We start from the raw sequence: 14,366 nt of genomic DNA, 5'->3' as shown, positions 1-14,366 counted from the left end.
AATTTCTCTACCTATAATAATATAGTGTGCATAATATAATTTACAGCTAAATTACAAACACAAATTAAGTGAACCAATCTATAATAACTATGCGTAATAAGTCAGATATTTATGAATTAAGAAAATGACCAAATATTGGCGTACCTATTTAAATATTATTTATTTGGAGACGTGTTTCGGGTTGAAAATTACACAATATTATTATATCATTGTTATTATTATATCTTTCTAGTGGCTATTATGTAGGCGATCCAGACTCGCTGTCACCCCATCCATTCACAATTACTAACAAGACATGAATTTCGATAAGCACTAGCCAAAAAATATAAGAAAAAACTTCAATATCTAGTGATTTATATTATTGGCACGCAATAGAGTGTAACAGATGTCAAACATCACGTTTACATCTTAAAAGTATTTTCCAAGCGTGTATAATAAATAATAATAAATGCCGTTTTGTAAAAAAAAACAAAACTTAAGTAGGTACTCGTATAAAATACAGTTATACTACGAAAATATGTTCAAATAAAACGTGTGAATAGAAGCTAACGGTATATTCAGTTTAGTGTTTAGCGGGCAGTTGTCTTATTTTTGGGGGTGCTAAATAATATTGATATATATTTTTTTGTTATACTTCCCTGTGCTTTACTGATTTACATGAGAAGATCTTGAAAAAAATATTTTCAAATTCTCTTATCATTGTTAGTTTTATAGGTAATACTGTTTTATAAAATTTCCAGTTTTGAACTACAGTAATGGCTTTAGAAATAAATAGGTACATTCGGAACGGTGTGATCATCATTTCGTAAGCGCATGATCGGTGGGTATAAGAGATGAGTAGTGTTATTATTATTACAACTATATAATATTATACAACGTTGCTGGCGTATTTACGAATTTCAGAAATTTATCGCCCACCGTCCGCTTAAAAGCATATTTGGTGGCCCAACTCATATAACCTTATGCACTTAATGTTGCACCATCATCTACATCGCACGTTTGCGTGATGGAATTATCAGAAAGTGATAATTGCACTAACAATTAAAAAACGGCTTATTGCTTATGGGATAGCACGACCGTTTGCTAAATTACGTCATACGCACGCCTTCTAAAATTTACTGAAAAGTCAAATGCGGTGGCGGCGTCGAGTTATACATAAAACGAGCTGTGATATACAATATGTTATTATTATTAGAACATTTTTTTTTATTTTTATTAAAATAGAATATTATCTAAAGTTATAACTGCGCGTCTGTGTCTTACCCAAAAGCTTTTATCGTTTTCGCGGAATTCAGTCGTGTCCATGCTGTTTGTATTGTACTGGCCGGAAGAGGAAAATATCGTTTCCATAGCGATTATAAATATAGTAATGTCCAACACTACAAACGGTCGAGAGGCAGAATAACTCGACTAGGTGGATTCGTTTGATCACGATGCCAAAGAATAAAGTACCTAGGTACTTATATTGTATTATAAATGATTATATTTTATCACTCGCCGCACGTGCGCTTTTTTCTCCTCCGGTCAAACGTTCATTTCGTCGTCGGCTCGGCGAGAACAAAATTATAATATAATATTATTTATACTTATATATGGGTATATGGCAGAATTGAAGTACCGAAAACCGCACGCAAAATACAATTTATATAAATTTTTTTTTAACCGTTCAACGATTAATAATCAAAACCGTTACGCACAATAACATTATGATCGCGTATCATCGGACTTGCAACTATAATTAACGATGCGATGTTATTATTATCGTTTTCATACGATCGCGAATTTTAATGATGAAGATTATACAATAGGTATCGTGGAGCTGTTGCGACTCGCAGTGGAACTCGCACGCCACACGCACGTCGGACGCCGGCTGAGACTGAGTATCAACTGAGGAGCACGTTGTCGGTCCGATTGCGGACGGGATACGCCTCGGCCGCCACGGCATGATACCGTACCGACGATCGTGGCGATGTGCGTGTGGTTGTGTGCGTCGAAGGACGAAGAAAAAAAAATTGTATATGCGAACCACCGGGGAGACGCGAACGATTCGGGCAAACGGTTCGCGGGTCATCGGCCATGGCGCGTGTTTCCGGGGGTTGCGAGATAGATACGTATACTTAACAATAACTATAAGTTATAACGTTCCGTTTCCACCCTCCCGTGGACCACCAGCCCTTATATTTTATTCGTCTTTCTATAATACGTTACCATGTTATTGTATGCACGCAAATAGCTGTAGCCGCCATATAATAATATATAATTTATCATACACACAGCTCGCACCGACTTTGTTTTAAAAATCGTGTCGGTCAATTTCATCTCGTGAATTTTTTATTGAAAAACACATTTTCATAATAGGCAGTCAAAAATGTGCTGCACACCATATTATTATTTATATGGCTAAGCGCAATATTTTTTAGTTGCCATGTCTGTCCGCATACCTGTAGTTATGTTATGAGAAATCCGCATACAGGCATGCGAGGCAACGCGCATTTGTGCTGAACCACACAATAATTAGAAAATAAATATTTTCTTTATAATTATTAATTACCAATGCTGCGTAAGTACAAGTTAATGGTATATTTTTAACTGAGCCAAGTTAAGTTGGCAGAAAAATTTAAAATAGTTTAAAGTTAATGTTGGGTAATCAATTTTTATTGAACAGTACTGCAGAGTAATGTGAACAACAAGAAATAAATTTAATAATTTAATTTTTAATTTCCAAGTATCGTCAATGATGTTGTTTTATTTTATTTATTATTCAATTGTATATAAATAAATATGTAACTAGAATTTAATTGAAAGTAACTCGTTATTTATTAATAGTTAATGTCAACAAAAACCAATTACGTTAAAAATTAAATATTTAAGCTAAAAGGTTAAAATTAACTTTAACTCATTATTTATTGATACGTTTATGTTCAGAATTCATAAGTAGGTAAAGGTACCACAAACACGACAGTGGATTTTGATTGATTTTATCCTACTCCTTCTTCTATTCTAGGCAGGTACATAATTGTTGATATTATTATTATAACGTCACTGCAGATATACTGCATATAGACTACATTCAACACATACAACATGGAATCAAATATTACCTTAATTTGGGTACCAGACCAAGTCAAGTCATAAAAGGAAACAAAAAATCAGACCAACAAGCCAAAAAAGCAATAGCGAATCTTTTACCCTTTATCAGACGCATGGGGTTCCAGTTTACACCTACACAAAATAAAACCTATCCCTATGTATTACAAATTACAATTTCCAGTACATAGAAGTTGTACATTATGGATTCTATATGTAGGAAATGATTTGTACGTCTAATATTAAATCGATATTCATAAATTGTTATGTTTCAAAATAATAAAATATATTTTTTGTAGGTTGAAATATTCATCGAAAATGGAGTATGTTATAATATTTTACACCGCGGAAATTGAAGTAAATGATAAAAAAAATGAAAAATATTTAATAATAGGTAACAAAAAAAAATTTTTGTAGGTAATAGAAATATTTTTTTTTTCAAGCTAAAATTTGAAATCAAGTATTGAAATGTATTGATTTATTATTATTTTTGAAAAATATTTTATAATAATTCTATTGGATTAATTTGTATATAATTTTTTTATTAGTAAATGTTTATCCGTATTTACGTATCATATATTATCATATTATATATACTCATTAAAGACATTCAAAATAAGGAAACTAAGAAACAGACGAGATGTGATATCATAAAGATATTTAAAGAGTGATATTATTATTATAATATTATTTTGTAATAATAATAATTTAATATACAAATTGTTAAAATTCATTGTTAATATTGTTAAAAATAATCAAACATTCAAGTTTTTCATTTTATAAACTAAATAATATATTATGCTATTATTTTATTTTGCAGTTTAAGTGTTTTTTAGACCAACATCAACGTAGGTACCTATTTAATAATATTATTATATTAATTAAATCATAATGTTTAATACTTTATACATAATGTTTACGGCATTATAATATTAAAATCAATTCAAAAAATAGTGCAATAAAACCGTGACTAGAAAAATTTCAATATTTGTTCTTTCAAGTTGAAATCACACAAAAGTAAAGATATTTACAAGGATAAAAATTACTTGATTATAATCACAACAAATATATAAATATGTATCTACTCCTAACATTATTTTTTGTTTGATGAAAAAATTGTCATTTTATTCTAAACTTTCGTATTTATTTCCTTTAAACATTTTATGTTTTTGAGTTATGGCCTTCATGTACTGACAGTGCGAATTGTTGCAACTTAAACTTACAGACGTAGGTTTAACAAAGTATACGTAAATACTGCAGCTACTCTATAATGCATGTAATCATAAGTATGTATAAATAAATGATGTGCACTCTGCCATTATCATGCACTGCTGCGCAAACCAAATATTATATAATTCATTTATAAATGCGTAAGGTATAATTTATAATGACGTTATGGAATACAGAGTCTATTGTTAGAGACACCGTCTCGCCGTGATTGACTCCTACTATAATATCTACGTATTATGAAGGGATTAAAGTGGGGAGACTCAAGGGGACTAAGACACTCAGTCACCCTACCTTAGGTGAACTTAATAGCCGTCATCTAACCCGGTGTTATAATATAGTTGTGAACATTTACCTTATCGGTAACAATATTTCGAACGATTGACGGCCGTTTAAAGAAATTATATTTTAGAAGTTATAATACGACTTTTCTAGCGACTTTATCGTTTATTTTAATTTTTTATATCATTGTTTACAAGCGACGGATATATTAAATACGATATCGTAGTTTAAAAGGCATAAACGCAGATACGCTGAGGCCTCGAAGATATAAATCAAAAAATTTCTCCTCCGTGCAAAATCGTTTATTATATTTACCATGGATATTTTATTATTTTAGATTTATTAATATATACATATATGTACATTAGTATATTATGTATATAGGTATTTTAATTTAATATAAATTATAGGCCAGCGTGCATCGCGATCCGTTTGCCACACCTGGTAAAATATTTTAAACCATTAATTTAAAGCATACCTAATTAATTGTATGTTTATAGGCATTAAGAAAACTATTTTGCGCAATAAAGTCTATAGAAAAATATAACTAGTGTTCGAATATATTGATAATGTTAATATTAAATTAAACAAACTAGTTTTCGGGGAAGCTAGAAACATTTTTGGTTTGGTAAATTAATGAATAACCCATTCCTTACTTAATGATTTGTTGTACCTACAGGATATATAAAATTCAAAATAAAATAGGAATCACAGTACCCTTTGCCATTTTGTGACACTTCAAGTCCTGCGTATTAATTGTACGTGTATATTGTGTACCAGTCTAACCAAAATTATATAGTTTTTAGATATTAGAGTTATATATTTACGAGAAATTTTTTTGTGACATACACATACTGACATTTTGTATGAACAATATAAATGAATACGCTTATATAATAAGGCCAATAAGACTAATCAATTTATATGTAAATGGTATAGTTTTTTTAACACTTTTTAATATCAATAAAACAAATGGGTGTCAATGGTGTCATAGTAACTGATAAACAGAATCTGTTATTCTTCACCTACATATTAGAACCATCCAAATTCCAAATATGCATAATATATATTCAGAAAAATAATTCAGGATAAACTAAATTAGTTAAAAATACTAAAAATACTTAAACTATGACACTGCTATTATACACGTATGTTATTATCACATAGGTCAGTGGTGCAACTTGATAATAAGGGGCCCGTGAAAATATTTCTAGACTGGGGCCCTTACCTGATAATACAAATTAAAAACAGTACCTATAATACCTTATTATAACTCTAAAAAATATTGTTTTTTCACATTATTTTTATAGTTAATAATATTATTAGTTAGATATACCTTATTTTAGACAAGTTTCTCGGCTATCGCATAGGTACTCGTAATTCAAATTATCTAAACTCAAAAGCGTAAAGATATTATTATTTATTGTTATTATATTAAAACAAATAATATAATATGTGTATATTACAGATTTTTTATTATTATTATTAATTAGTTATTATAATAGCAATATCGTAAATGAGATCTCAGGCCCCCCCCCCCCAAAACTGGGAGCCCCTGTTAAATACACACCCAACACTTCCGATAATTGCGTCACTGACATAGGTGTGAGTATACAAACCTCAGAACGTATATAATATGACAATATTATTGTAATTTATTCAACATTTCAATGTCATAATTTATAATTGTTAATAATTGATAGTGATTTTAAACTATTGTTAAATACGTAATTTTTTTCAACACGATTACTTATTCCTATGGTATTTTGTAAAAAAAGGTTAATTTGCATTCCTTTCAATAATAACAGCTAGAAACCAGGTAACGACTAACGAAACAGTCCAATATCATATTACAAAGCATGTACCTTCCTAATTAAAATAAGAGTGATTTGAAAACAAAATCCTACTCAGTCCCGTCTATCACATGTACAACTTTAAACTAATAATGGTGATAAAATGATGTACATACCATGGATCCATAAATTCCTCTTTGAGTACAAAACATGTCTTGGCGAAAACGAAAACGAGCACAGTAAAAATAAAAAAATTTATTTGGTACCTACGCCCAATATTTACGATAGGATCAAACAGTATGTAAATGGGCCACTAGAGCAATATTTTTACAATACGACACGGTTGTGTCAATGCTGCACGTATAGGCGTATAATATATAATAATTCTAAATGATAAGATATCACTAACGTTTTGAATTTTTTTTGTAGTTTTTTAATGCTATAATGCCTTTTACTTTTTGTTATTACCAAACTATGTCAAGTGTCTGATTATATTTATCCAGTTGCTAATAATATTAACCTTATATATATAGTAGATATAGGAAATAGGTACCTACCTAATGTTGTTAAAGTCATAGTATATATTTATATAATTATAATATACCTACCTAATAAGTATACCTACAACGTATAACATATTATTATCCAAAATTTGAAATGTTTATTATTATTATTAATTTATTAAATTGTTATTACTTATTAAAATCCAAATTATTATTATTATTATCACTATACCTACATTTTTTTAATTACATAATATTATGTGCAATACACTAATTTGTTTTTAAAAACGTAAACAGAAATATACCATGAAACTTTTGTAATATGGTAGACAGACATTTTTGATAAGCTTATATTAATATTATATGCTAGTATTCTACAGTTGAGTCACAATAACTCAAATTTTTTTCTTGCCCATAGAAGTGTTAATAAGTTATGTTCGAATATTCAACTCAAATAATACAAATATCGAATTTATTTATACCACCTAGAGATTAGATTTATCCAAATTCGACTAGTCGAGTGTATTTACGATATCCACCCGTTTATTAAATTTGATAAATATTTTAAATTAACCGATGCAATACTATTGAAAGTCAAAATGTAATTTTACTTTTTCAAACGGGGGTAAAAAGAGTATATATATTTTTATAAATGCATTTCTATAAACAGTATAAACTATAAATTAATATCTAGCTAGTATTATACGCCTATCATATAATAATAATAAAAAAAAACATTAGAAAATATTAATGTTATCATTATTATAATACATAATATAGCTCTATATAGGTAAATACACTATGGTGGAGTAAAATATATTTTTTTTTTTTTTGTTTTTTTTCGGACATTGCTGGTAACAAGAAAATAACAAGTTTTCTGTCATAAAATATTATACAACTTCAATGAGATTTAATTTTTATCTGCTTCCATGACTGTAAAATTTCCCACCTTTGGTAAATATTTAAGTTCTTCTTACACCACAGTATATATAGCTATGTATAGATACTCAAAGTTATTTAAACATGCAGTTATATTATATGAGGGACATTGGGTAATCGCAACATTTATACGAGTAGGTACTAGCTGATAGTAGATAAATTTTATAATTGTTTGTACTCACAGTATTATTTGACTAATATTATAACTGTACAAAATAAAATTAATACAACTTCATTAATGAGACAATTTTGCTATAACTAATTATTTAAATAATTGTACACACACAATCATAGTAATATAATTGGTATATATTATATTGATGTCGTATTTTTAATTATATAGCACCGCATAATATGATATACATTATAAATTATAATAAGAGTGTTGATAGTTTAAAAAAATTACTCTCTCTTAGGTACCTATAATATATCAAATATCAATACACTCTTTTACGAAAACCAACATAATTTAGTTATTATTAAATCGGTTATCGTGTATTCGCATTATTGATTATACTATTATTTATTTTGCTGTTTCGAAACCTTTATCGCTATTGGCTGAACGTAATAAGTCCACCCGTTAAATGCTGGACGATATATGTTATGGGATCCCTTCTCTCGATATTATTGACAATTTCTAGCTTCAGAACGGAGCAATGAACGTATACACATTTTGGAATGATGTGTGTTTTTTAATGCTTCAATCATCAATGTATTTTTTGTTAACGAAGTGGAATAGTTAATATTTTTTTATGAGGTGAGGGTGGGTAAAAGTAAAAATTGCAGTAGCTTTCATAATAAAAGGAAAAAAATAGGGAAAAAGGGAATTTTTAAAACTTTTTAAAAATTTTTTTGTAATACTCAAATTGAATAATTGTAGGTATTTGAAACGTTCACAAAAATATATGATATCAATTTTGATAAAAAAAAATATGCTTTGTCAATTAAATTAAAAATTAAAGCTTTACAAGAGTTTTTCTACTGAAATTTAAAAAAAAAAAGTTGAGTCTATTACACTAATATTTTTTATGAACGTCATTACAATGTCGTTTGAAATTTTAATGTTTAATGTTGATGAAATTTGATATTCACGCGTAAATAACTATTTCTTATTAAATAATTTTAGTTTATTTGTTGTAATTTAAAAATTATTATTCATATTAACTTAACACGTCATTCAACAGTTTCTTAAATTATCTTTTTCTATACTCAATAGAATTTTCTATATATATTACATTCAGCTTAAATATAAGCTATTTATAGGCATTTAAAATTTTAGATAGTTTCTAGAATATCTAATACTCCGTTTCATATGATCATAATGATTATGTATTTCTATTTGTTTTTCTAATTGTAGAATTAAAACTGACAATATTATTGTTACTCGTATGATACAATTCACTAGTATACATACAACTGAGTTATATTCGAGGTTACATTTTAATCTCATAGCCTATTAATTATCATAATGTTTTTAACTGTATTATTATTTATTATATTATTATAACAATATAACATAATATATTGATATTAGGTAGGTAGGTACATAATTTACAATTGTATGATATAAGATATATTATTTTACACCAGTATTTTAAATTATAAATTTTTTTAGTAAACTGTGTTTATAATTTATGAAAAATTGAATTTATTGCTTGAAGAGATTTTGTTTGTTTCCCCCTGCTTTATATATTAGGGAACGCCCTTGTGCCATTACTACAATTCATCTATGGCTATATACAGTTATGTCAATACGAATGTACCCAACTTTGTTATCTTAATCTTAATAAATTTTACGCGATGACGGTTTGTATAATAGACAATATTATACACCTACTTAATATATTTTTATTCTCTCAATACTTTTGAATAATGGTTGAAGATGGAAGATTTTATAGTAGGTACCTACTTCTACTAACACATGATATTATAAAGAAAGTTTAAAAATAAATTAAGGGGATTCAATACCGTGATTTTCTGTTTTTGTCTAACACACGCACGACATAGTATTTTAGACGTGTTTTTTGCCAAACATTCCAATTGATCTATTGAAGCGATAAGAATTCTGAAAACAGATTTGAATTTTTCGTCAAGTCCACTTGAAATCGACTTTTCCACATTTTTAATTTTTTGATTTTAACTTCTCAAAAAATTTAAATACAACAATTTTTAAATACTCTTTTTTAATATGACATTTTTTAGGAATTTGGGGGATAACATCAAACATGTGGGAAAATTGATTTCAAGTAGACTTTACGACAAATTCAAATCTGTTTTCAGAATTCTTATCGCTTCAATAGATCAATTTGAATGTTTAGCAAAAAATACGTCTAAAATACTATGTCGCGCGTGTGTTAGAAAAAACAGAAAATCACGGTATCGGATCCCCTTAGCTTAATTTTTATTCATACATCAGTTTTTATATTTATAAAATGCAACAAGTGCCACTCTGCAGTGTTTGACGTATGCTTTAAACAACAACGTATACTCAGATGTGCTGAGAATGTTAAAACTATTATGTTTTATAGCTTTGTAAAAATAAAATCGACCATCGTATGTAATAATATTGATCAAGTGGCTGCTAACAAACAAGGCATTCCGTCTAACAATATTCACAATAATAACTGCAATAATATTATACACAGATGCAAATCAAAATCGATCCCCAAACAATAGGGTATTCATAAAAATAATTATGCCTACTACGTCATTATTAACATATATTAATATTAAAAATTTAAAACACAAGTAAATAATAATAATAATAATAATAATAATTATGAAAGGAATAAAAATATGTATTCTCAATACTCTTAAGTGCTCTAAATAGCCCAAAATTTAAAAACCTTATTTTGAAGAATTTAGAATTTAGAGTTCAGAGTTTAATTTAAAAGTGAAAAAGTCGTTTTAAAGTAAATTCATGACGATTTCAATTAATATGTTTTCAGAAGTTGTATCCAATGACTAAATGATATTTTTGATACAAATGGCATAAGATAGGTCTATTAATGTAGAAAATACAGACGGGATTAATCTCCTTAATACCAACAACTTGGGTATATTTTTTATGTAGAAGGAGATGGACTGAATATTACTTCATTGCAACTTGTAAAAGCACCATGACGTAAAAGTAAAAACATAATTATACATATAAAATGTTCGTTTAATTTACATTTATAACTATAATACGTCGCATGTACTTTAGTAAGAAACAAAACTTAAAATGGTATACGAGTAAAAGACTAATGCCGGGTTCACACTGTTGCAATTTCTTGTATGCTTTTTCCCGCATGCTTATTTTTACTCGTGCAAGAACAAAATTGAACAAATGTGAACGTTAATAATACGCATGCAAGTTCTTGCATGCTCAAACTTGCACGCAGTCCGGCATGTCGGACAGTAATTGAATGCAATTAGGTAATTGTATGCCAGTTTATTCTCGAACACGTTCTAGTGAACCACGTGGATTGTGTTTTATGAATTTTGTTTAATTAATAGAGTATTTAGTTAAGTACATTTTTTAAATAATTTAATTTGTAAACACTGAAATGGCCTCCAAATCAAAATATAGTTTGAACGAAGAAAATGTACTAAAACTAATTACTTTGTATCGTCATCACGAAGTACTATGGAACGTAAAACTGGACCAATATAAGAACAAAGATGCACGGAACCAGGCATATAAATTAATATCTGAAGAAATGAATGAAACTAATTTTGGACCATCTGATGTTCCAACCAAAATAAAAAATTTACGTACGGCCTACCACCAAGAAAAAAGAAAAGTAGAGGATTCAAAAAAGTCTGGATCAGGTGCCAACGATGTATATAAACCAAAAGTATTTTGGTTTGAAGCACTTGATATATTTTTGCATCCGGTTGTCGAATCAAGGAAAACTCACTCTAATTTGGTAATTTTTTAATATATTTCACTACCAAAATTTAAATAAATTAAATTACATAAATACCAATAGTAAATACTAAATTTATGGATAATATAATATTAAAATTTAGTATATAAGTCCGTGAAGTTGGCCGCACAATGTCAAAATTTTAATAAATGTAATATGTAACTAATACAAACATAATAATAATAATAATTAATATATAGATAAATGTACTTAAAAAATCATATTATCCTGCCATGGAACAGCACCTTCGTTATTAAAATATTGTGTGTATTTTTCTCGCAATGTTGTGGCTGATGTCGACGGATATCTCGGTGGATGAGAAGTCATATTTATAATTCCTGTTGGTTGTATTTCATTACGCCATGATCCGGGAGACCAATTACAATTATCTAAATCTTCATAATCAAATGTACCCGATGGTGTGTAGGTATTAGGCGATTTTATTCTTAGCCAATTATGTAAAGCACAAGTAGCATTTACGATACTGTCTACCTTTTCTGGAATAAGTGATATTGGTTTTTCATAAACTCTAAATCGACTTGTTAAAATTCCAAAAGCATTTTCTACTATACGCCTAGCTCTTGACAATCTATAGTTAAAAATTTTTTGTTCTTTTGTTAAATTTCTTCGGGCATATGGTTTCATTAAATATGGTTTCATAGGAAACGCTTCATCGGCAACAAAAACTGCGTCTTTTGGGAGGTTTAGTTTATTATTTTCAATTGCATATTTTAAGGAACAATCTGCAAATATACCACCATCCGACTGTCTTCCTTTTGCTCCAATATCTACATAACGAAAGCAATAATCATGATCTACACTTGCCATTAAGACTATACTACAAGAATTTTTGTAGTTGAAGTACTCAGTCCCTGTCCCCGGTGGTTTTTTTACAACTACATGTTTCCCGTCAAGGGCACCAACGCAGTTAGGAAAATTCCAACGCAAATTGAAACCATTTTGGATTTTTTTCCATTCTTCTTCTTTTCTAGGGACCTGGAAATGTATAAAAATATTTCAGATTTAAAAATAATATAAATATTAAATATAACATAAAACCATAAAACCATTTGAACAGTTGATTATTTTATTTATCACGTTTTCGAAGTACCCACCTAATTTTCAACTTATTATTTATTATAGGAAATGCTCATTGAAAAAGATTACGAATCTCAGTCAAATTCTGTTTGTGAAAATTTAACATCAGCCGAGTCCATTAAGCTGAATAGTTCTTTTTCATCAGTTGAAAATAATGCTACATTAATCTCTACAGTTAACAATACATCCCAACTATTATCGGACTTATCAGAAAAAGTTTTATCACCTCCGCTACCACCTCCACGGGCTTTAAAACGATCAATTTCAAAAAAAAGGAAAAATGAAGTGTCGGATACAACATATCTTGATAATGCTCTAAAAAAATTAGACGAAATATCTGATAAAACAACACAACCGTTGGAAATGAACGAATTTGATGCATTTGGTAATTTAGTATCAACAATGTTAAAAAAATTACCCATAAATTTAGCATTTCAGGCACAAAGTGATATACATAGCTTACTTATTAAGTATAAATTGCAAGCTGTACAACCAAGTGGAGTATTTAACTTTTCACAAACACCAGTTATTTATAATCAACAAGCTACTAATGATATACATGTGGATTATTCATCAGGGCACAACACAACATTAGCAGTTCCATCAACCAGTAATCAAATGTCAAATGAAAGTAATGGTTCATCAGCCTATTCTTCAAATGATGATATTTTTTCTTTGTAAATATTTTATATTTTTTGTAGGTAGGTACCTAACAAGTTTTTTATTTTATATATATTTTTTAAGTTTTTGAATTTTGATAAAAAAAACTAAGAAAAGGTTAAGTTTTATTTAAAAAGAATATTATATTGATAAATTTTATTTTGGTTAGTTACAATTTTAAATCTCGTTAAGATTTTTTTTATTTTACTTACATTAATTTTCTGTACCTATATTGTTTACCTAATTTACTTTTTGGTGATAATAAAGTTAAAAATATATAGTACTTACTTCAATGAATTCTTTCAATGCAGTATAAATAGCATTGCATACATCTGGTAGAAACGTACTTATTGTGTTCTTAGGTACTCTGAATAAATATTGAAGACTGGTAAAAGAATTGCCTGTGGCCAAAAAACGAAGTACTATTTCCAATTTTGTACGTGCAGGTAATGCTTTTCTAAAAAAAGTGTCTTCTTTTTGAATTAATGGTTTAACTTTCTCCAGTAAATATTGAAAAAGGTAATAATCCATTCTCAAAAAGTTTTTGTATGATGATGGATCTTCATTTCTTAATTCAAAACATAAACTATTTGATGCGCCAACACTATTTCTTCTACTAATCCATTGTCGAACCCATAATCTTTTTTTTTTTAAAGCTTCTTGCTTCTTTTTTAAGATTTCTTTACGAAGCATATCGCAAACAATAAGTACTCCTTTTTTTGTTGAATCCATTTAACAGTCTCGTAAAAATTAAAAATATTTCAAAATTGAAAAAAAAACAGCACTTCTACTCGCGATCAGATCACTTTTGAAACTAAACAATATTTAAATACATACAAGACTACACATATACAAGCATATATGTG

At 28.3% G+C, this 14,366-nt stretch overlaps 3 protein-coding genes across 5 annotated transcripts in view; 1 reads left to right on the top strand and 2 right to left on the bottom strand.

Annotated features, from left to right (window-relative positions):
* The window catches only part of LOC132935382 (venom dipeptidyl peptidase 4), a 77,194-nt gene that overhangs the window by 57,914 nt on the left and 4,914 nt on the right, over positions 1-14,366 (bottom strand). Inside the window, exon 1 of one of the 3 annotated variants that reach the window (XM_061001926.1) lies at positions 6,566-6,720. The exons of 1 other annotated variant lie outside the window; for it this stretch is intronic. In XM_061001926.1, the coding sequence (XP_060857909.1) occupies positions 6,566-6,601 (36 nt within the window). In that variant the 5' untranslated portion in view covers positions 6,602-6,720. Of the gene's footprint in view, positions 1-1,263; positions 1,884-6,565; positions 6,721-14,366 lie in introns of those variants that run through there. One more of the 3 variants, XM_061001923.1, reaches the window with a different exon arrangement.
* Positions 11,085-13,918, top strand: LOC132934969 (uncharacterized). The gene is made up of 2 exons (XM_061001408.1): positions 11,085-11,742; positions 12,886-13,918. Exons 1-2 carry the CDS (start codon positions 11,380-11,382, stop codon positions 13,519-13,521), a joined length of 999 nt encoding a protein of 332 aa, XP_060857391.1. The 5' UTR covers positions 11,085-11,379; the 3' UTR covers positions 13,522-13,918.
* On the bottom strand, positions 11,757-14,290 carry LOC132934968 (putative nuclease HARBI1). The gene is made up of 2 exons (XM_061001407.1): positions 13,789-14,290; positions 11,757-12,738 (listed from the first exon to the last, which is right to left on the bottom strand). The coding sequence occupies exons 1-2, from the start codon at positions 14,230-14,232 to the stop codon at positions 11,953-11,955; spliced, it is 1,230 nt and encodes a 409-aa protein (XP_060857390.1). The 5' UTR covers positions 14,233-14,290; the 3' UTR covers positions 11,757-11,952.

This window comes from Metopolophium dirhodum, chromosome 1 (genome assembly GCF_019925205.1).
Source record: "Metopolophium dirhodum isolate CAU chromosome 1, ASM1992520v1, whole genome shotgun sequence".
Classification (NCBI taxonomy): Eukaryota; Metazoa; Arthropoda; class Insecta; order Hemiptera; family Aphididae; genus Metopolophium; species Metopolophium dirhodum.
The sequence above is the reverse complement of the archived record's forward strand: the minus strand, read 5'-3'. Positions and strand labels throughout refer to the sequence as shown.

Excerpts from the sequence above, each read along its gene's own strand:
- LOC132934969 (XM_061001408.1), top strand. The coding sequence starts at position 11,380 with ATGGCCTCCAAATCAAAATATAGTTTGAACGAAGAAAATGTACTAAAA. Across the intron at positions 11,743-12,885 it reads GGAAAACTCACTCTAATTTG|GAAATGCTCATTGAAAAAGA; the intron begins GTAATTTTTTAA and ends TATTTATTATAG.
- LOC132934968 (XM_061001407.1), bottom strand. The coding sequence starts at position 14,232 with ATGGATTCAACAAAAAAAGGAGTACTTATTGTTTGCGATATGCTTCGT. Across the intron at positions 12,739-13,788 it reads CATTGAAAGAATTCATTGAA|GTCCCTAGAAAAGAAGAAGA; the intron begins GTAAGTACTATA and ends ATACATTTCCAG.